Source organism: Conger conger, chromosome 13 (assembly GCF_963514075.1).
Source record: "Conger conger chromosome 13, fConCon1.1, whole genome shotgun sequence".
Classification (NCBI taxonomy): Eukaryota; Metazoa; Chordata; class Actinopteri; order Anguilliformes; family Congridae; genus Conger; species Conger conger.
The window spans coordinates 15581404-15605190 of record NC_083772.1 but is presented as its reverse complement, the minus strand read 5'-3'; the positions used below and the strand labels follow the sequence as shown (position 1 = coordinate 15605190).

General features: G+C 43.7%; 1 protein-coding gene across 3 annotated transcripts; it reads left to right on the top strand.

Annotated features, from left to right (window-relative positions):
• The first annotated feature begins 1463 nt into the window (after positions 1 to 1463).
• On the top strand, positions 1464 to 23391 carry si:ch211-137a8.2 (uncharacterized protein LOC777613 homolog). Of its 3 annotated transcripts, none has more exons than XM_061217469.1 (13): positions 1464 to 1727; positions 10805 to 11071; positions 11158 to 11308; positions 11677 to 11859; positions 12911 to 13048; positions 14200 to 14394; positions 15387 to 15615; positions 17022 to 17113; positions 17445 to 17505; positions 18159 to 18334; positions 19763 to 19918; positions 20324 to 20388; positions 21628 to 23391. In XM_061217469.1, exons 2-13 carry the CDS (start codon positions 10881 to 10883, stop codon positions 21842 to 21844), a joined length of 1854 nt encoding a protein of 617 aa, XP_061073453.1. In that variant the 5' UTR covers positions 1464 to 1727; positions 10805 to 10880; the 3' UTR covers positions 21845 to 23391. The 3 variants fall into 3 exon arrangements, with proteins under 3 accessions (XP_061073453.1, XP_061073451.1, XP_061073452.1); XM_061217467.1 differs by having other exon boundaries at positions 17007 to 17113; XM_061217468.1 differs by lacking the exon at positions 1464 to 1727 and adding an exon at positions 1899 to 2037 and having other exon boundaries at positions 17007 to 17113.
• The last annotated feature ends 396 nt before the right edge of the window (positions 23392 to 23787 follow it).

Sequence of the window (23787 nt, the reverse complement as noted above, 5' to 3'; positions counted from 1 at the left end):
TAATGATTCTATGATTTAGATTAGCAATATTACCATCTGGATAATGACATTCCCAGACCAGTGAGTGTAGCCTATGTGCAACATCACTAAAAGTGCTACTGTGAATTAACTGCTAAACAAATGCCAAAATACTAATCCCGAATAGATACAGATGAAACCCATAACAATCCGTAAGGAGAAACTCGTAAAACCATGAAAGCAGCAGTCACAGTGCATCAGGAAAACTTGGGAGATCAGGCCTGACAGAGGCTGCATTAGCTTTGGGAAATCTGCATTTCTGCAAACAAGTCATGAAGAAGTGTGGAGATATCCTACTGGACATCGCCCTGGGTCCCTGCTGAACCACTGTGTCTGTCCTCTTCAGCAGGCGGAGAAAAACAAAGACTCTGCAGGGAAGCCAAATTAAGCGTTTGTTCCAAATTTGTCTCTTTCGGAAACGATCAGATTGTGAGGCAGATATCAATTATGCACAAACAAGTAATTATTACCAGTTACCACAGCCAGGGAAAATAATTGTGTTTAGTGTGGTATATTGACCCTACTCATAATTCTCAGTGGGTGTATCTCTCTAGGCTGTTGCACAGACAGCAGTGTACATGAGGCTTTGCTTCTGTTTGAACAAGGCAAACAAGCAAGCCAATATTCTTCCTGCTCCCCTTAACACAATTGAAAGTCATCTGACGAATCTTTCAGATATTAATGGAGTGCAAATTATCACGTTCAACCTGATTTAAAAACTGAAATTAGGCTTTGTCTGCTTGCTAATGTGTACCACGTGACTTCGGTGTCTGACTTGGCACCGATAAGAGAGGTTATTTGCCTTGCGGTGTGTCTTGCTTTTGTTTCTCTTTAATGAATGAAAGTACCCATGGGAGGTGCACAATTAATACACTGAACTGCTTCTTTGCAGTGGCCTACTGTAAGACAATAGTAGAGCTCCTTTTCTGCACCAAGGCATGCTGCATTCTTTTCTCAAACTACTGGGCAGAAAAAGAGCAAAAATAATGAATTATCAATATTATTCTGCTCTTGGACGCTAAGGTAATGGTGTAAAATACAGCTGACCAGCATGAAATGACCATCTACCAGCTGTTTCAAAACATAGCTTGAGCTGGTCAAACCATGTGGAGTATGGTGCTTGTCTGAATTGGTTAAGCAGCTACCAGCTGTTTCAAAGCCAAACTTGAGTGTTGTTGTTTTTTTCCCAGCAGGGAATCAATACTCAGTCCAACAGGAAAAAAAAACCCACACATTTGTAGGCCTGCAGTTTCTGAGATTGTAGCCTACTGTAATAGTTCCTCTTCCATAATTTTGAGATAAATGCACTGGGGCACACATTCATATTATAAAATCAAAATTAAAATGAAACAATGAATTGTCTGGCAATGGCAGCATCTGGGAACAGCAAGCGCAACGCTCAATTGAGAGGAAAGAGAGGTGTGGTTTTGGAATGACCCGTAGTGTCGAGTTACCTGTTACCTCGAAACTCAGGCGTGCTCCCGGCGAGAGACTTGTTTACCTGAGCGAGAACGGAGAGCTCTATATGCTACTAGCCCTACTAGTTCATCGTCTTTGCGTCTCATTTCCCCTTTCGCTCAATATAGGCCTTGGGTACTTAATAATAAGCCTATACTTTTCCCTTAAATGGATTGACCGTACATGTTGTTTCGTGTTGCAGAAAGGAAGAGTTAAAAAGAACGAAACTTGACGCGAAGACGAACGTAAAAGTGAGTTATTTATTTGGTCATCTGTGCTATTAGTTGGTCGGATTGTTTTGTTCTTTTTTTACATTTTCCTAATTCCGTTCTATTTTGATTTGATTTAAACATATTGTCATAAGTGATAATGGGCTATATAAGCGAATTCACGGAAGCTGCATTAACTCACGTAAGAATGGTCCAAATTCCACGTAACTGAGCGTGTATTAGTGCCTACACTGCCAGCACAATTCCAACAATACATCAGGTAACCTTGAAATAGTAGTCGCTCCTAAATAGATCGCTACCATGCAAAAAGAATGACGATGGCGTTTGCTTGGTAAGTTCTGCTGATGTGCTGCTCTTCGCCATTACCAACGCATAATTATTAGTAGCTACTTAGACGTAGGCTACGGTAAATGGCCAATGTATCAATTCTCGAATTTAGTTAAAAGACTGGTTGAAGTGTATCACAATTCTTACAGGTCATTTGTGCGGGTAAGTCAGTTGAATATGTTCACTGTTTGCAGGAACTTTTTAAAGGAAGCAAATGTGGTCACCAGTCCACTGATGCAATTTACGCACACTGTTATTAAACATGGAACCAGTTTTAAACCTCCGAACAGAGTATTTAAGGTACTTGGCTCATTATTTTCTCAGGTGGATTCTATCTAACCAAATTTCGGTCGTTCTCATATTGAAAATGATGATACCCTAAATCTATCCTGGGAAGCCATTACGGGGAGTTATTCTACCTGTATTCTCATCACTCGTAGAATATGCTATGTCACAGTAGCCTATTCAGTGATCTGTTTGAATTGCCCCCGAGCAACGTTTCGATCATTTTCAGAGATGAAGGGATAATTTATCAAATTACGAGGTGCAGAATTGTTGCCAAATGAACTGCATTCTTGGGAAGCTGCAAGACAGTTTGTATAACACCTGCAATTTGGCCTTCACTGTGGTTCCATTTTAATTTAAAAAGTATATCAATATTAAACTGTGGTGTCACAGTGCTCAGTGTATGGGCTGTTATACTTTAGTAGGCATTTATGAACTGTAAATTCGCATTCACATAGTGTTATACTAATATAAAAAAACAATTTCATCAGGTTTATGATCCAGCGTGGTCCCAAGGAAGTTGGGTTGGAAAATAATAGATGACAGAACTAGATGATGATGTGTCCTTTTTTTTTTTTGCAATCATTTAAAGCAATTTCCTTGTTTTGTTGAATTGCTTGATCCCATTGTTAGGAAGGTAACAGGATAAAGCAAGAAGTCTTGTCCTGAAAAGAGACCACAAAGTCCACGGTATATTAAGTGTACTGAATAGACCAATTCATGTGCATGAATTCAATATTTCCCTTCCTATATTGAAATGTAAAAACAATCCACAGCCTGTCTAACATGTGATAGCCTGTTGGAGACCACGTGAGTAGATATTACAACACAGTAGATGTCTGCAGTGGCTTAGGGCTTTACTGATGAATTGCGGGCAAACCCTCTTAATCCATATGATAAGAACAATGGTCTTTGACTGATGGCATATTTGTCCTTTTTTGTTGGGATCATCTTTGATGACCTCTTTCGAGTCTGATGATGAATGTCTTATCCAATGCCAACAGTCACTTAAGCTGAAAATCAAACAGAGCTTTATTAAACATGTGCGGCTTTACCCTGTGCTGAGGTTGTATTTCAATATCAAAACTAACAAAGCTAATAAGCCCTTTTCTTCCCTTTGATTGGGTCTCCTAGCTTTACTACAAGGGATACAGGTAAACAAACCCATCAAAAGAATACACTCAGTATGGGTTGAAATGTCCCATGAAATGTCATCATTTACGGTGCAAGTGCCCTAATCATGCAGATTCACATGGAGTTTGCTCCTCATAACCTCATTAGCACAATAATAGTGTCTGGCACAGTGTGGCTTTGTTCTCTGAGCACATTTTCTAATTTCAACGCCAGCTCTGAAAACTGTGTTAGTGATGGAGCAGCTGCAGATTGGGGATCAATCTTTAGTTCTTGATCCCTGTGACAAAATGGAGCCCCTGAATTGAGTCATGTAGTATATGCAGGTCGTAGCTGTCCAGGGTTTTCTACTGATAAGTACTGTGTTCAGAAGAAACACATTAATATTTCGGGATGTATTTTGATTTGCTTCGAGGCTCTGACACTAGGCTCATTGCAGCTTTCAGCATTACTGTAGCTGTTCTAGCCTCTCTATTATCATTCTTCCGTTACTAATGACTGTACTGAACAGCCAGCTGCTTGACCAGATAGGCTTTTACATTACATTACATTACATTACGTTACATTATAGTCATTAAGCAGACACTCCTATCCAGAGCCACGTACAATAGTGCAAACCATAGCCAGGGACAAGTGCGCTGAAAACCCTAGAGGGAAGTCCAGTTTCAAGTGCTAGAGTGATCAGTGATCACATCAATATAAACTTGAACCCTTGTAGAATAATCAGATAACTTCCTTAAGCGTTAGAAAGACCTCCAAGTGTGACACCGCTGTTGGATTTTTACTACATAGTTGTCTGTCCTGATTTACTGTGGGGCTTGTTGAATATGTTTGACACGGTCTCATAAACTGGGTTATAGACAGGGAAAGACATATGCCTTGGATTCCCATCGTGGCAATAAGAGTGTCCTCCACAATATCATCTCTGCATGGTGCTCTCACTGCCAGATGAGTACAGAGTAGAGGGTGCAGGGAACACTTATCCAGGCCCGAGACAAATACCTGATAAGATCTTACACAGAAGGGTGTGTTTGATCCAGGTGGGCCGTTAACTACTATCACCCTGTTAGATATACTTGACTGAACAAAATCCACTTCTTCTTGGCCCGGCTTTTGTTTTGGCTCTGTGTTTTAGCGAGTTATGCATTTTTTAAAATTGTGCAGACGTGCTCCAAAGTGCAGCTGCCACACTCGAGTTGTGCTCCTTTGGCTCCCACCCATTGAGGAACATGGTGAAATTGGCCTCGTTCTCTATTTCGATTAGGTCTGTGTTCAGATGAAAAAGATCCAGTGCCTGCCAGTCATTTCAATATTTACACCCGGAAATACAAATATCAGCTACATTTAAATATTTAAATGAAAAGGTACCCGCTTCAGTGATTCAGGAAATTTTAGAGCAAGATTTGAGGGAGCTGGCCCCACCCTCCTCTCCTTCCTGCAGGTCTGGGTGAGAACAGCTGGGAGATGTGTTCACAAACAGAGTTCATTGTTTGAGCCTGCAACTCAGCATCTTTAAATATTTCACATATTAAATGAGACATTGGCTCTGTGTGAACTGAAAGATAGGCAGCCATTTTGAATGAAACTGTGTTTTGGACACAAAAACTTTTGTTTTCGTCTTCCACTGGATCCACTAATCTAAAATATTGCATCACTGTTTTAAACAGAATGAGGTGAGAATTCACACTTCAGTGTTAACTGTAGTATCAGCCGTAGAGTTTTTTTTGTGTGGGAACAAGCTGAAACAGTAGATGCCTCGCTCAGCCCAGGGGTGTGTGCTGAGTGCATTTGTGTGAATCTTGCAGGTCAGGTGTGCTCCGGTTGTGTTTGTTTTTCTGTGGGGCCAGAACTTGACACACTTGATAATGTAGCGCTGGTTAGATGTAGAAAGAGTAGGGCCATTTAAAATCTACAGGGATATTTGCCACCCCTGCTGTTGCAAATGGGCAGAAAACCCAGAATGCATAATTAGAAATCTGTATCTGGCCTTGGTCTTGTATCACATACAGCAAGTGACAAGCATGACCTTTCTAAAAAATATGGCCTACGCTACACGATGACAGGTGATTCTATGTGTAGAAACGAGAACTGTTGCTTCTGGGGACATATCTCAACTGTGATTTCCAAGAATAGCAAATTGGGGAATTTTCTTTTCTTGGCATCACACTTTTTTTATTTGCTTAACCAGGAATGTCCAATAAAAATAATAAAAAAAAAAAAATTTTAAGCGGCCTGACCAAGACACAGGCAGTAGCAAATATTTACTAAAAATAATGTATTCAGTGTTGTGTTGAATTGTCTGCTTGCGTCCTTGTGGTGTGCTCCTGCTGTGGTCTGCTTTGTGAGGAACAGATCTGGGCTTAACTCTGTGTGTAAATGGGAAGTGATGGACGACGAGTGGAGAGTGGCGGGATCCCTGGCAGGGTGCTGATTTTGGCCAAGCTGTCCAAACCAAGATATGGACCCCAAATATTATGCACACAGGTCTGGGCTTGGTGCTCCTGGGGATAGCTTAGAAAGGTGTCTCTCTCCAGCTTTAGTGTGTGAATGAGTATGTGATTGTTTGAGTGAATATGTGATTGTGGGTGTCTGAGTGTGTGAGAGTATATGTGATTGTGTGAGTGAGTACGAGTGAGTATGTGATTGTGGGTGTGCAAGTGTGTGAGAGTGTATGTGAGTGTGTGTCTCTTGTGAGGGGGGGGATTAGGGGGTAGGGTTTGAGATCAGGTGTCTTGGGTCTGTCCTCTACTCCTTGTCCTGTAGCAGAATGGAGTAATTGTTCAGTTTGGGGGCTTTTATGTTGCCCTGGGAATGGGGGACAGTTGTTTATCCCCAAGCAGTCACCAGAGATACCAGACTACTGACGCTCCCTTCCACGTCAGCCTGAAGCAAACGTCAATGGGCAGAATGCCACATTTTCTCTCTCTCACTCATACACACACACACACACACACATACGTGCAAGCAGACACACACACATGCAGACACGCGCACACAGCGTATGATGACAAATATGCTCAGAGATTGACTTCTAGAAAATGGATGGCAATTACAATTCTTTTCAGTCCTGACGTAGATGTGCGCAGCTCTGAAAATGCCCCCCTCACCTTGTTTATGTGTGTGCTTCTGGCTATGAAATAAAATGAGCTGTACAGGGAGAGAGAAAAGAGGACAGGCCTTTAAAATGATGAAGAGCAGTGGAACATAAGGAACCAGAGAATGACAGACTATACCAGTTACAGAGTCTGCATTCAGTCAGATTGTATTACCCGGCAGAAATGAGGGGCAAACTCTCTTCCTCTAATGGTATCTGACTACAGCCAAGGTCAGTGGAGCTATACGGCGTACAGTCTGAAATGGGGGACAGGACATGGCTTGTTACTTTATCAGTTCAGCGTGCCCTGGCATGGGCCATCGAGTAATGCAATTTCGCTTTCCTTCCCCCCCACGCTCTGGAGGGCTGGAGTTTATGGCTCCGCCCGCAACACTTTTCTGTTAATAAAACCTTTCTTGATTTTCAGCTTCCTCTGGAGTTATGAAAACACAGGCTGTTCATTCAAACTGTCTGTAGACTGTAGATGCGATCACTTCAAACTGAAAGTCCCTGCTCTTTCTTTATAGACATTCATAATCCCGCCCACCTCGCCCCCCTCGACAAAATAAATCAATAAATAAATAAAAAATCAGATATAATCATTCATTCTCCACTTTGAGCTCATACGCACTGCAAAACTATTTGGCTTCATTGAGACACGTCGGCAGAGTCTCAATTGGTGACGTGTGACTGGAAAACAAGCGTTTTCCATCACAAATTGCGCTCTGCCGTGCTCTTCTACGGTGCAAGGTGACCTGGTAACACAGGTATCTGGTAGCATAGTAACAACAGTGTCCACTGTACAACAACGTCATGAGGAATCGGATTCCACCTGCTTTGTCAGAAACACAATCATTAGTTTGTTTTGCGCCTCTGGTTAAAAGCCCTGTTTCCTGTGCCTGCCATCGGAACTTTTTGTTTGAAATGAAATGGTGGCTGATTAGTTTTTTTTTTTTTTTACACGCAGATAGCAGCTTTCTTTTTGCTTTGTTTACTCTACTCGCTGACACTTCCCTTATTTACATGCACAGCCCTTCGTGGAAAAATACAAGGAAGCCCAGAGGGACTCGCAAACTCTCCTACCTTTAATGCTGCTCTCCTGAGAGGTCACACCCAAGAGCACTTCCTCTTGTTGAATGTCACAAGTATATCAAGAGCCCCCTATTGCCTACTTACCCTTTATATTTTTCTCTTGTTTCTGTGAGAAAGTGATACTTCTGACGACTGAAACTTGTGCAATTTAACTGCCACAACCTGTCAACCCGCTTTGCATGCTGGCAGCTGAGGGAGAGGGAACGCACCCGCTGCAGGGACCTGACACGGGGCAGCTTTTGCTGAAATGTTGCCCCTTTGGAAATGACCAGGCTGAAACCTGACTTTCTGGTCTCTAACTCAGTGCCATGGAGCGCCGTGCGTGTGCTGGTTTTTATTCCAGCCTCAGATCTTGATTGTGTAATTAGCTAAATTATTCGCTGATTTAGGGCTGTAGGATCGCACATAATGAATATAAAGTGAAATGTGTTATTTGTGATTCCTAAATAACAACTGTTGCTTATAATCTGTGCTTTAATGCAGTTAAATAGCGGGCAGCCTGTAGCGTAGTGGTTAAGGTACACGACTGGGACCTGCAAGGTCGGTGGTTCGATCCCCGGTGTAGTCACAATAAGATCCGCACAGCCGTTGGGCCCTTGAGCAAGGCCTTTAACCCTGCATTGCTCCAGGGGAGGATTGACTCCTGCTTAGTCTAATCAACTGTACGTAACTCTGGATAAGAGCGTCTGCCAAATGCCATTAATGTAATTAAATGTGGTATATGGCTGAATGAGTAATTGGAATCAATTAAGGCAGCATTAATTGGTTGGAAGGAAAACCTGCATACAAACGAGTTTGAGACCACTTCTGTGAGGTATCCAGGTCTATAGGTTCCACAGGGGACATCACATACTGCTGTTCCACACCCGATGAAACTGCAGTCTCTCAGCTTTTATTACGGTGGGTTGGCGAAAGGTGAAGAATGCCTGAAACCAAGAATACCTCCACCTTCACACGCTAATGCAATTTCTGAATGGCCTTTAGAAATGATGACATCTGAGAACTCATTATTTGCAAAACAGGAATCTAGCTCATATTAAAGTTACAAAGGGTAAAAAAAAAGAAAAAAAAAGAAAGAAGGGTTTTCTCAACTGAACCAACACTGCTATCTCAAGGCCAAACGCGAAACATTTTTAGAGTGTTTTTATTTATTTCTTTATTTAATTATTTTTTGCAGTTGGCTTCCTTCTGAACGGTGCAGTATGGGCCCAAGGTATAGTAAGAAGCTGTGCTCTCACTGGATTGTGGGAAAGTAGTGGCATTCATAATAAAGGCGATAAATAGCTGATTCTCAAGTGGGTTCCTCCTTGCATTTTCCTCGTGTTTGTGGCTTCTTGCTGTGTGGTTAATGGTACTTGGGCCTCTGTGTTGACAGAGAGAGATCTCACTAAGAGTGCAAGGGAAGGACAGGGAAAGGGGAAAAGCTTGTTATGCAAAACAAGGCAGTTCAGTGAAGACACATGATGGGAGGGCGACTTAAGGGAGGGGGTCGAGGATGGGGTGGGGGGTGGATGTTGTCTCGTGGGAATACCGAGATAACAGCCAAGGGTCAAAAATGAAGTGTTGTGATCAGAGGTGAGAATTGTCAGGGCCCTGCTCCATTTCAGTTCATTTTCCTTCTGTTTCGTCTGGATCCAGTTCTTTATCCAAGTTGTCACGGGTTCCAAAAAGTATGAAGATAACGTGTACATTGCCTTCCGCAGTCCCCCGCAAGCCATCTGGGGCAGTGACGAGCATGCTGTTGCGTTGGCTGTGATGGAGGGTTTGGTGGGGGGCATCAGTCCTCAGACCTCCCTGGAGTTCTTGAAGGCCTGCCATTTCAGCTCCCCACCCAACACACACACACACACACATGCGCACACACGCATAAGCATACACACACACACACACACACACACACACACACACACGTGTATGTACACACAAGCATATCCGAGGCTTGCTGCCCATACACGCCACTTTCTTGTAAGTCCATGTGACAATAACTCCACGTGATAGTCACTCACTATGTGTGCCGTTTGTAGCCCTCCCACCGATATCAGTCATAACCACTTCCAGTGGGCCTCCTAAACCTCAGGTTTGGCCAACGATGGTGGTGGTGGTGGTGGTCCTGTCTCAACTGTCATCTGTATCCAGATTTTTTGAACAAATGAGGAAATCCCACTATTAAAAAAGGACCAAGTAAAATATGCAGTCACATAGTGTTGTTTGGGGGCACAAGGTAATTCACACTAATGAACAATGGAACCTGGAGCTGCTTAGCCCTTATCAAGACATTCAAAATGCTATGTCGTTTCCTGCTGGTCATTTGGTGTTCCGTTTTATGTGAGCTGTTCTGGGATAAGTAATGAAAGCTACCTGATTGAAAAATGGGGCACTTTTCCCACATTTTCTGTTTCTGTTAATGCCACGCCAGATAAGTCAATCAGTGGGTAATTTATGTCATATTTTCTGGATGCTTTGATATGAACATCAATAATTATGTTATTGAGTAAATTCAGGTTGAAAATGATTATTGCCTGTCGGAAATGTTAAATCAAACCGGCAAATCCATTATTTGGTTGGTTTGATAATAATTTCTATGGCTGTAAATAGTCATACCTGCCTGCTGGGAAATATTATTAATATAAAAGCCTGTATAGGGAAGCTGTAATAAACCTGGATATAATTATGATTGTGCACACATCATTGATATACATTTATGCAGTACAGGGCAATGCTCTTGATACTACTAACGGGTGAGCATAAGCTGGTATTATGTACTCAAACAGTGACAGCATGCAGGCTGTTATGATTAAAAAAAACATACAGTACATATTATACATGTATTGCATACATTTTTGCCCAATTATTTTGTATTTGGTAGATTTGAAAAAGACTTGCTGATATCTCACTCGGATGTTCTGACTGCCTGAAAGCTTGTGAAAGAAAAATGAATTCATACATTCAGGTTCTTTTTGTGTTTGGGCTTGTTAACCGCAGGCTAAAGTCCTGGAAGTCAATTTAATCCTTACTGTCACCTGTCCGAGATTATGTTTATGTATGATGGAAAATCCGGTGAAATGTCTCATACTTTATATTTGTGAAATTCTCTATGTATTAATAATAATAATAAAAATAATAATAATAATATGTATAATTATTTTACCTTTCTTCTCTTTTGGGACAGGTGGACCTCCATGATGCCGGCATCCATCTGAGTGTCCATGTGAACTGGCTGGGTCTGTACCCCAGGAGGGAATGGGATGTGCGATGAGGAGGTAACACAGGGCCCAAAGACCCAGGTTGGGATGGACACGTACCTGGAATCCGCCACCTGGCACTACACAGAGTGCCGTCTTCCCAATTCGCCATATATCCGCGAGGACCTTGGTGACTGGCTGTCAGTGGGACCCTTGAGCCAAAATGGCGGCACGTCTGTGGATAGACGTATCCAGTGAGTGTTTGTTGGTGACGCTGCTGTTCATTGTGCTCTGTTGTTGTTACTGGTGAGTAAATTGTCATATCTGTGTCTCCTGTGAGGCTGGAGGAACTGCAGACACTGTGGCAGAAATTCATGACGTCGCACTCCCATTTCCATGACTGGCTGCAGCTGGCGGAGAAGTCGACCACTTCTCCAAACTCCTCCCATGTCTGCTATGTTACTGCCAAGCAGGAGCTAAAGAAGTTTGAGGTAAGCCAGATAAAACAGACTGCGCTGCATCTTGGTTATTTTGGTTTGAAATAGCTTGTATTTAACCTGCCATTAGGTACTTTATTTCCTGTAAGCCTAATGATGTGTCAGGAAGTGCAGTAGCCCTGCCAGACTGTAGTGTGGTTGTACATTAGCAACAAAGTGAGGGAAGGATTACCGCTGCCATAAGATGGTCTCCAGCAAATCCGCGTGTAACACACACCACGCGGAAGGACCGGGCCACATGTCAGGAAGATGCGACAGCAGATGGTGGGCCGTGTTGCCTGGGCCTCCCGCATACGGTCAGAAAAGCTGTCGTGGTTTAGTGCCAGCTGAGCTCGCTGACCACCTGGCCCGCTCCGTCCTAGACCCTGCGGTCCGAGAGCAGAGCCCGCCTGGCGCAGCTGGACGGCCTGACGCAGCAGCAGCGGGTCCTGACCCAGCGCATTGGGGGCCCGGTGGGCAGGAGGCTGGCGGGTATGGTGAGGGACTGCAGCCAGCGCTGGGACCTGGTCAGCGAGGCGGTGGACAGCATCTGCCTTCGGCTCAAGGTACGAGTAACCCCCCCCAAACCCTGAACTGGGTATGACTAATCACAATAAATTTATACTCACACACACCTTATGTGAAATGCTGAACTCGGTAGGACTAATCACAATAGATTTATATGTATACCCACTTTATGTGAAATGCTGAACTGGGTAGGACTAATCATAATAGATTTATATGTATACCCACTTTGTGTGAAAGGCTGAATTGGGTATGGTTAATCAGAATACACCTATACTTATACACACATACACACACACACACACACACACACACACACTTCCAAACAAACACCAGTGAATGCAGCCCTACTCAGTGGTAGATTTAGCACAAAATGTCAGGTTATTCTCTTCATGTTCTTGATACCAATAGCAGTGCCATTTCTGTATGAAATCTGCACTCTGCCAATCACAGTCTTTCATATTATATAGTCAGCTTGCTCACAGTTATTAGATACTATACATGGTTTCCACGCTAAAGCCTTATTAAAAAAGAATAAACCTTGAAAGCATGGGAATTAAAGTGATTTAATAACGTTTTCTCTTTTGCTAGTGGTTTTTATTCTTTCTTCATAATCTGGACACCAGGCCAGTCAGTGACATTAATCAATTAACTATCAGGTGGAAAAGAACACCAGCCACACTACTGGACTGGTTGGAGTGTCCCTGCCCTATAGCCTTGGAACTTATTTGAATATTTAAATATTTGAAATGCGGATGCTTTGCTGCCTGGTGTTTCCAAATAAGCAAAGATGGTGTCAAAGATAACCTGCCAGGTCCTGTTGTTGTCCCGGTTAATGGCAGTTCAGTGCTGTTTCCCTATCCGCCTGTCTGTCGGGCCATTGAAACACCACAGCTTGACGCTGGCATGGAAACAGGTCTCTCATGTCTCTGTAATGTCTGCAGTTGGCCACATTCTCCCTGCTTCCTTGTCTCTTTACCCCATCCCACAAATTGCAGGGGATTTCTTTAGGTTATTCAGTAAATTTAATTAGCAAATTTTCAATTTCTCCCTGTCTATAACCCAACCACCCCCACCCCACCCCACCCCCAGCTCTCTGTGTCCCAGCGGGAGGAATTTGAAAACCAGCGGGAGGAGATGGCAATCTGGTTGGCGGACATGAATCTGCGGCTTACGGAGGTGGAGCATTTCTCTGGGAAAGACAACCAGGAGAAGATGCGGCAGCTGCAGGTATGGGAGGTGGGGGTGGAGGTGATTTTGGGGGTGGCTGGTGGAGGTCCCTCTCCTTCTTTCACATCGCTCCCGCTTCTGGGTGAGCGTTTTTTGGGAGGTTATTTCCTTTGTTCAATTCAATGAAGTTACTCTGGTCAGAAAAGGATTGTTAGGTCTCTACTTAGGCTCTGGCCGCATTGTCTTATCAGGGATCTCCGTGAAACTGCCACATCCAATACTGTGAAATGCGCGCAGTGATTTAATATAATTGCTTCCCTCCTCTTATCGCACCCTGCACATTTATTCCTGTCCTACGAGCACAATGGGACAAGCTCCAGCTAAAGCAGGAAATTCAGACAACTTGGCGGCAGTTGAAACGTGGGAGGAGCTTGTTACCGTGGCGCTGCAATGTCATGGCAGCTTTGAGCAACATTTCCACAACTTTTTAAGCTGCAGATAGTTGTGTATTCTCCTACTGAATCTAATGGGCAGGGTTGTGTATTCTCCCACTGAATCTAATGGGCAGATCTGCACCACACACCTCGGTTCAGTTTAAATAAAGCTCCACCTTGTTCCTTTCCTCATGTGGTGCCCTGGCAGGTGAGTTTGTCATTGGATCCTGCTTTGACTGCGCTGCCTCATGGGATGTGTTTACACCGCAGTGTTCATATGATACTGGTGTTAGTATGAGACCACACTCCTTTCTTTGAATGGCAGTGCGGGACTTTAGTGAGGTATTCCTCGCATCCCAGCAAACAACTAAATCAAAGCACATTTTCGCCCAATAAGATGCACATCCTGCTGCTAAGATGCCCCTGCTAGGTTTTGAAACAGCTGGTAGGTGGTTGACCAGTTCAGACCGGCTCCCTGCTCAACATGGTTTAGCTGTTTGACCTGTTCAGACCAGTTCCCGGCATGACGTGGTTTGGCTAGCAAGCTATGTTTTGAATCAGCTGGTAGCTACCAGCACGAGCTGATTGGCCAGCTCATACCCATCTAGACTAGTTTATGACCAGCTTGAGCAGCTCAATTTTCAAGCTGGTGAAACTGGCATAGCTCGATTTTCCAGCAGTGCAGTGATTTGTTGGGCTGTGTCAGTCTCTTGTGGAGGCCATTGCTGGGTGTTTGATTGACAGCAGCTAATTGGGGCTCCCGTGTTTGTGGGTCAGAACTTCCAGGACGCGGTGGGGGAGAACACGGTGCGTCTGAACAATCTCCTGGAGCAGGGCGAGGCCCTCATTGAGGGGAGCGAACCAGCCGACGCCCAGGACATCGAGGCCGGCCTGCAGGACCTGCTACTCTACTGCGCCTGTGTGTTCGAGGGAGTGGGACAGCTCCACACGCGGCTCCTCAGCATGAGGCTGGTGCGGCCCTGCTCCATTCCCCCTCTCTCCCTCTCTCCCTCTCTCCCTCTCTCCTCCTCCTCACATCCTCACGTCTCTGACTGACTCTGCGACTGGTGTCTGAGCCAATAACCTACAGATGGGCTGGCTTCTTAAATAGAATTTTACAATGTCTGATGTCACTGTTTTATGGATAATCTGGGCAGACCTCCAATCCAATCCACTCTTCTACTCTTTCTGTTCTGTTAGTATGTCTCAGTGCCGTGATTTGGACACTGCTGTAGGAGACATTGTCTTTTGGATGACTTGTTAAACTGGAGTAGAGGGTTCCCCAGTGTCCTGATTCCTAAGCAGGCTCTCAGCCTAGCTCTCTAATCCTCCCGTACTTTAATTGGCTTAATATCTCCCTGTTTCACAGCAGATACATTGCTTATGGTTGAGGCGAAACTCTGTAGAGCTCTGTGACATCATTATTTATACTAATGTGTGTCACCTTCATTCACCACTGCACAGGCATGAGTCACACTGTCCTCTCTCTCCCACCTGCTTGGTTTTAGTGTGTGTGTGTGTGAGTGTGAGTGTGTGTGTGTGTGTGTGTGACTGTGTCTTTATGTGTACATGTGCATGTGTGTCTATGTGTGTACATTTGCATGTGTGTGTGTCTGCACGTATGTGTGTGTGTGTGTGTGTGTGTGTGTGTGTGTGTGTGAAGAAAGGGGTGTGGTCTTCGACTAACACCAGTATCATATGAACACGTGTGTGTCTGTGCGTGTGTGTATCTGTGCGTTTGTACTTGTGCGTCTGTGTCTGAGTGTGTTTCTGTGTGTGTGTGTGCGTGCGTGTGTGTGTGTGTGCGCGCGCATTTGTACATGCGTATGTGTGCCTGAGTCATTTGCATGCATACGTGTGTGTGTGTGCATTCATGTGCGTCTGTGTTTGCATGCATGCAGTGATTATATGAGAGAGGACCTTCAATTTTGCAGATGAGAACATTGTGTCCTTTCTCCACCAAGGTGTTTGAGGAGGACTGGCTCTTGGCCCCGCCGCCTGACTCCGGGTGCCCCTCTGAGGTGCCCGCGGAGGAGGAGGACTTCGCTGAGCGGGGCAGCCTGGCCCACCTGCAGGGCCCCCTGGCCCTGCCGGGCTCCGACCACCAGGCCCTAGAGTGGGACCCCTCTGTGGACGTGGGCGGCTCCGTTTCGTTCGATGATGCCGACTCGTCGTACTTCAGTGCCATAACAGGTAGCTGCAGATTATGCCTCAAATAGAGTCTACAGTGCAAACCTTTCCGTCATCAACCCTCCGCAGAAAATTCATGGCTAATAACTATCGGACCGTGGCCGTTAAACAGGTTTGGGACCAGTTCCTTTTCGGTATAGGTAAATTCTGGAAGTCAGTTGCAATCTGATTGATCATTCAATAGAATTTTAAATATATTCCAGAATGTAAATGGAAAGGATACCCTCCCTGCTGTCAAAATACACCCCCTTTTTCCATCTTTTCAAAATGTATGTTTAGCTTGGCGAAGGAGGATAATCTCAACATCTCAGTACTGTTGAACTGATGTATTCAGTATTTTAAGGTTAATTATTTATATGCATAGGAAGAATGACATATACATATACACTCACCGAGCACTTTATTAGGAACATTTTTACTTTATTACACCTACTTATTCATGTGATTATCTAATCAGCCAATTGTGCGGCAGCAGTGCAATGCATACGATCATGTAGATACTGGTAAGGAGCTTCAGTTAATGTTCACATCAACCATCAAAATGGGGAAAAATGTGATCTAAGTGACTTTGACCATGGAATGACTGTTGGTGGCAGACAGGGTGAGGGTGAGACAAGTGAGCAACAGTTCTGCAGGCAAAAACATGTTGTTAATGAGAGAGGTCACAGGAGAAGGACCAGACTGGTCAAAGCTGACCGGAAAGTGACAGTAATGCAAATAACCACACATTACAACAATGGTATGCAGAACAGCATCTCTGAACACAGAACTTGTCAAACCTCTAATTGGATAGGCTACAGAAGCAGAAGACCAATAATTTAAAAAAATAAGTGTAAAATACCTAATAAAGTGCTCACTGAGTCTAATTTCAAGGCTGAGATCATTTGTTGGCAATTGGATGTCTTTACTCAGAAGTACAGAATTTGAAACAAACAATGAAGAAGGTAAAACATTGCCACCTTGTTTACAATATTTTGCCTTCTCGACTGACATCAGACCTGGCTAGCATGCCAAAGCATTGTTTCAACTTGTCACAGTCTAAATGGTATAAAGGCACAGATTGCTTTGGGCTCAGTCTATTATCCGTGCACATTAATCCTTGGCAATTGAAGCGGTTTCAAAATTGTTTGTTTTGTTGCAGGCTTAATCTTCTGTGCGCGCAGCAATTTTCAGTTTTGGATATTTGGACATTGTCAATGCAGGTTTTGACAGTTAAACTGACAAAATATATTTGTCCCTCCCAAAAAATAAAGGCAGGTGGACTTTGAAAAAAGGCTGATCAAATTGCATTGGGTGTCATTGTTTGATCAAAGGAAGCTTTTATCCTGGCAAAATACTAGAGCTGTGGTTGAAATGTTTTGAGCCAGTGAATGCAAGACTGAGTCATTGAACAGGGTTGCACTACACAGAGGAGTCAACGTCTAAACATGCCAAGAGAAGGAGTTACCTGAGCTCCAATGGGTCCCGGTCAGATATGACCACAGATGGGACACCAGATATGGTGAGTACTGGTGATTCCACACCAAAAGCCTCAAACTCCTGAAAGATAATAGCAATCAATGTCAATAATATCTATCCATGTTACGACCTGATGAAGTATTGGAACAAGCATTTTCTTAATGACTTCATCCAAAAACAGTCATTTAGATGAGGAACATTTTAATTGTGTAATCTGTACTGGAGCATACTGGAGTAGGCTGTGGTTACACACCAATATCTCTGGCTGTGGAATATGATTATTTTGTATTTATGTTCTGCATACCCCCCCCCCCCCCCCATTTCAAACCGAGTCACGTACTGATGTCTGTCTTTTTTTCCCTGGTTATTTCAAGAGCACAGATGGCAATGCTGAATGTGCAAGTCCCATCACTTTTGCCCAGACCCTGGCCCCTGGTATGTCACTCGTCCCTTGTTCATGTCTTTGTTGTGCTGGTGACACAGGCCCCGACGTGCACACTAATAAACTGCCTCATGCAACAGCCACTTCATCACTATAAATCACTGATCGCACATAAGAGAAGGTTATGGCCAGGACTGCTGTGTGTGTGCATTCAATATTTTGCCAACATAGTCAACTGCATAAAATCACCTTGGTGCATTTGCCAATTGTTTTTTTTTTCATAGTTCTCATTTCATAACGTATAAAACAGAATTATGATATTCATTTTCCACAGAATTGCATTGTATGTTCTTGTTTTCTAATTTGCCAGTTTATTTTTATGAATGTGTTTTTAGGAGTTAGGACCGTCATAAATGTTTTCTAGTAATAGTGAATAACCCAAAGAATATTGGCTAATCCTTCATATAGATATTTTTTTAATTGTCTAAAATTGAAAATGCCTTTCTGTTGTAGTGGTTTTGGTAAATTGGCAAAATACTGTGCTCAAAGATATAAAGGCTTTGTCCCACACTGGTTCTCTACCAGCGATCCCCATTGCTCTAAACGTATGTCAATAGTGCAAACACCATAACTTGACCTGGCACTGTGGTCATGTACATTTTAAATGTGTTTGCTCACCTCTGAGTGTATTTTTAATGACTGACAGGTACCAAAGAGGAAGATAATCTCCACCTGAGCCCCCAAAAGACCTCCACGTCAGGCAAACACCTACCTGATCATGTGACCTTTGACCCAGAGCGCATTAGTACCTGGCTCGGCCACATCCCAGTCATTCATGAGCGAAAGCCCTGTTCCAGAGCACAGACTGAGGATAACCAAGAGGTATCTATGTCCTCTGCTGTGTCATAGAGGTGTCGATGTGACTATGTCCTCTGCTGTGTCATAGAGGTGTTTTTGTGACTATGTCCTCTGCTGTGTCATAGAGGTGTCTATGTGACTATCCTCTGCTGTGTCATGGAGGTGTTTTTGTGACTATGTCCTCTGCTGTGTCATAGAGGTGTCTATGTGACTATGTCCTCTGCTGTGTCATAGAGGTGTCTATGTGACTATGTCCTCTGCTGTGTCATAGAGGTGTCTATGTGACTGTCCTCTGCTGTGTCATAGAGGTGTCTATGTGACTATGTCCTCTGCTGTGTCACAGAGGTGTCTATGTGACTATGTCCTCTGCTGTGTCATAGAGGTGTCTATGTCCTCTGCTGTGTCATCTGCTCCTGTATATATATTTTTTTCTATTTTCTCTTGAATTATAAGTAATGAAATTAGATTATTTTTTAGATTCAACTTTATTGTCATTGCCTTCTAAGGCAATGGAATGTGTCCTCTGCATTTAACCCATCATAGTTACTTAGGAGCAGTGAGCAGCCATAGTACAGCGCCCGGGGACCAACTGCAGTTCTCAGGCCCAAGCCTTGGTCAAGGGCAACGGCAGGAGTACACCAAGGGGCAATTCAGACTCTCCAATTAACCTGACCCACATCTCTTCAGACTGTGGGAGGAAATCGGAAACCCATGCAGATACAGGGAGAATATGCAAACTCCACACAGAAAGGCCTGGCAGGGCTCGAACCCAGGACCTTCTTGCTGTGAGGCCACACAGCTATAGATAGATGGATAGGTAGATAAGATAGATAGATAACCTTTTTGGACCAGAACGCTCAGCACTCAGCCGCTGAGGTGGAGAGGGAGAGAACAATGTTTTTGCTAATTGAATCAGGGGATGATTTAGGTGGCAGGTTGAAAGAGCCAGGGTTGGGAATTTAGCCAGGACACTGGGGAACCCCCCTACTCTTTATTGACCGCAGTGAGTCACTGCAGAGAAATATGTAACTCCAGATCCTGAGATTACCATTCCCATTTCAAAACCATTCTAGTGATTTTCTCCGCCTGGGACTTAATTGTCAGCTCTAAAAGATTGAAATGAACTTGGGTGTTAACTGGCTTTTTGGGGTCAGAAGTAATTATGGGAAAGCGTGTGGGATTGTCACAGTGAATAGCACAGGGCTACAGTCACATGTCAAAGCACAGCGGTTAAGTATAGGGGGTGGGTACATTGCTGATTTCATTGGGCCCCATGGGAGGATGGTTCTGTTTCCTGACATCTCATTAGTTAATGGAGCCCGTCTGTGAATCCCTGCTGATTTGTAGCCCCGTCATTGTAACAAAATGGTGTCATTACTTTGAACGAAAATGTTGTGGTGCCTTATCCCGGTATTGAATTGTTTGTTGTGTGTGTGTCTGTCCTTGTCACAGTTGGTCACTAGCTCCATCACTGGTTCTGTACCCACCCTGCGAAGGCCCTGGCCTAGCCCCAGCATTGAGGAGTGCCGTACGCCTTGCCCCCCCCTTTTAGGGGACTGTGAGCCCCTCCCTGCTGGGTTAAGCTGCAGACGACATGCAAACCCTCAGGTACGCCATGGCAGTGCTGTTTCCGTGTCACTGTTTACAGTAGTTTATCGGGGTCAAAGTCCATTCTGGTCAGTCTGTATGCTTAGATCTGTCAGACACACAACTGTGTAAACATAGACAGCTGTTAGAAAGGGTGCATTTGTGTGTGTTATTTCTTTGGGGGGGCGAGGGGGTGGGGGGTTGCAGGGGATGATGATATAAGAAATGTGAGTAACATCCCAGTGTGGCATGATGAGGTTTCTGTCTCCCACATACAAAGGAATAGCTAAATCTGAATGGCTCTCCCTTCATACGTGAGACCACGTGTGAGCGCTCAGAGATGGGACTCAATGCAAGCAGCCCTGTTTCTCCGTTGGCCTTTCACAAGCACACAATCAGCAGGTTCCTTTGTTCTGCCTCCCTCAGCCTCCTGAGAAGAAGCCAGACCAGCAGGGGGCCTCGTTGCAGGCCGTGGTTGATATTGAACAGCGGTGAGAGCCAGAACACCGAGGCATCTGCTGTGACAACTTCATTAGAAACTTTGTTTAATACGCTGAATAAAAATAAAACACTTGCATAGCTACTACTATTCTACTCGCCTGACAGACATTTCTCTATATTTCAAATGTTTTATTGATTTATTTTTTCTTTCTGTGAGATTTATACAGGCTTTGAGGGAACATGGTCATTATAATTGCAAATACCCTGTTTTTTTTTTTGGTTTTTTTTCATCAGAGTTGTTTTATTTATTACTATTATTATTATTTATTTATTATTCTATATTGATGTCTAAAAGACAGATCTTGAACTCCCTGTTTGCTCCGCATGACTTTGTCTAAAAATCAGGGTAAAAACTCATATCCCCTGTATCTGCTGGGTTCATAAGCTTTGATGTTCCTTCTTAACTGGCTAAAATAGAAAAACCTGATATGGGAACATAGTGGCACAGCTTCCGGTATCAACACGACTACACATGTTTGGCAATGAAGTTGAATCTCATATCTCATAATCGGACATAATTGTCTGTAGGCATCTAAAATATCACGAATGGCACACAGTTTATCTGGGCCGATTGAAAACATGCACTAGCACATAAATAATTCCTTTAATATACTTGGTATCCTGAAGCTGAATTGCAAGTATGTAATCTGTAAGGTGCTCTTTGAAAACAGATGCCTTCCATGAAACAAAATTAAACATTTTATAATTTATTTTATTAAACACATGGACGCTTCCCAATTCCTCCAGTTCATGTTTTACACATAAACTTGAACATAACTTGCAACATTTTGACATTTTGCATTCATGTCTTACAAAGACCTGTGCAGTAATTAAAAGATTTATAAGTTTAGAATTTATAGGTATATATAAATTCTATATGTTGGCTATGTTTGGCAAGTATGTTTAACTGATGCCTTGCAAAATAAATGATAACAATAAAAATAAGTGTTCTAAATCAATGTGCTTGCAAGGATTCCATTTTACTTAAAAGAAAATTAAAAACAACACATTTCTGAGCAATTTAGCCTTGGCATTGACAGGTGTATGCGCAAGGGAGAGGAGTGACTGCAGAGTACACAAGCGTTCAGGTGAACTACCCCCACATTAGTGTCGCATTTGGGTGTGGCTTCAAAGCTGGAAGGCCATAATGCAGTGTAATGGGATTAAAGGGATTGCACTGTTCTAATGTCGTCTCCGTTGTGGTTCTTCTCCTCCCTCCTCCCCTACAGGCACGACGAGGCCCCGGTGTGGAGGAAAGGCTCTGGTCCCCGGCTGCAGGGGCCCCTGAGGGCCTCCGTCCTGCTGTACGTCCTGATGGCCCTGCTGCTCGCGCTCTTCCTCTGGCTCCTGCCTGGTGCCCACGGCCCCAGCTGTCACTACGGCAACACCCTGAACCGCTCCTTCCACCTCATGCTGCGCTACGTTAACGGGCCCCCCCCCACATGAGGGCGGAGAAGCCCACCGCCCCCCCAGTCCAACACTAACACGGATCACAGACTGCCACGACACTGGTTCGCTCACTGGACACTAACCAGTATGTTTGCAGGCTGGAATCCCTGGTGCTGAACCGCTTGGCCAAGTATTTAAACTGAATTACCTCAGCAAAATGTTTGGCATGATGACATAAATGAGTGATAAACCGCATAAGTCACCCTGGATAAGACGGTTTGTTAAGCCAATGCATAATGAAATCTCATATCAGCAATGATTTGATTGAACAGCTGGTGCAAAATTACCCATCATCCCCTTGGCTGTAACGAGCACGGTTTACTGGTCTACACAGAGGATTCTAAACAGCCAGTATGAGTAGTTCTTAAGTTTAGAAATCCATTATAAAAATGGTTTATAGTATTAATGTCTCTGTATAATAAATTGAAACAGCTGTCGTAATAAGCATTAGGTTTATGAGGGATTATCTGATGATTATTATCATCCAGAAAAAAAGGCTATTGTTTATCATGTCATTCTCAACCATTTAATTGCCTGACCATTAACAAAAGACAGCCTGGTATAAAGGTATTTATTCTACATTTAAAACAATCCCACATCAGCACCAGTTTCTCAAAGCCATTCCCTGCACCTGATATTTCAGAGTGTCTGAACCTAGATAATGTGGTAAATGTTGGGACATTGTTGTGACAGACCCGTGGCTGAAGGGCTTGCATTGTCACTTCCCTGCTTTGCAGATGATGCTGGAGTAACACTCATACTGTGTGATAGAAAAGTGTGTGCGTGTGTGTGTGCGAGTGCGTGTGTTGGGGGAGGGTTTGAAATGAGCATTTGATGCACAGTCAATGAACTGGCCCATCTGGTGCGGCACCAAGTGTCCCAGCTGGAAAAAATGATTTATTGCCGTTTTTTTCATCATCAGCGAACACCTCACATTCATGGGCAGTCTGTCAAGAGGCAGCATGACTCCTGAGTAATAATTGTGTTGTGTTGTGTCATTGTGCGTTATTGTTAACTGAACGGAAACACACATCATCATACACATGAGTAATGTGGAGAAGGTGGTGCTTGGTAGTTGGTGAAATAAACGGCATTAGGCAACTATTCTTGATTACACGGGCTTAGTGAATAGTTGGAATAAGCTAGTTTACTGTTGGGTGTCTTGATATATAGCTTTAAAAACTCTTGCCTTTGCAACCGATTCTACATGAACAGATGAAGCACTCAAAGCAGGGCTCCTCAGTCTTTCTCAGAAAGGGCTGGTCTGGGTGCAGCCTTTCATTCCAACCAAACAGTTCCACACCTGATTTTATCTTTCTGGGTCAGACTGAGGAGCCCTGACTTAACGGATGCTGTTCACTTGTTTGACCCTTTGTTAAGATGTAGCAGAGAACTGAACTCCAGATATCTTGGCATGCTGGATATGATGCCATTTTTCTATCATATTGTTTTCTTGCATTGTTAGAACAATTATATTTCTATTATTGACTTCTGAGATGAACTACATATGTGTCATGAAATAAAAAATAAGTGAATGAAGAAAAGCTGTAATGATTTATTTTTTGCTTTACATTACTATTATTGTAATGAGCTCTTAGTGAAAGAAAATGACTAGTTCACGGTCTAGCACGGGGATTTCATTAACCCATACTAGCAGGTATGTTTGCTAGTACGCTGAAAGTTCAAAATTCACTTAGCATGCAAATCTTTTCGGTTGGAAGTATTTGCAGATGGCCCTTTCACCTCATCATGGTACGCAGCGACAAACGCAAATTGAGTCACAGAGAAACTCAACTGGCCTGCTGGGCTTCAAATCCTCCACTGCACATGGTCTTAAAGGAGTCCATCTGTTAAACTTGGTTAACCCTGAGGCCCCGGCAAACCCCAGCCTTCAATTAGCCCAAGAGCAACCGGGTCACACATGGGGTTCACTGATCAGA

Bases quoted from the DNA above. Each gene is read 5' to 3' on its own strand.
- si:ch211-137a8.2 (XM_061217467.1), top strand. From the start codon at position 10,881: ATGTGCGATGAGGAGGTAACACAGGGCCCAAAGACCCAGGTTGGGATG. The intron at 17,114-17,444 runs GTGAGTACTGGT...GGTTATTTCAAG, and splicing joins CAGATGGGACACCAGATATG to AGCACAGATGGCAATGCTGA. The intron at 17,506-18,158 runs GTATGTCACTCG...AATGACTGACAG, and splicing joins TGCCCAGACCCTGGCCCCTG to GTACCAAAGAGGAAGATAAT.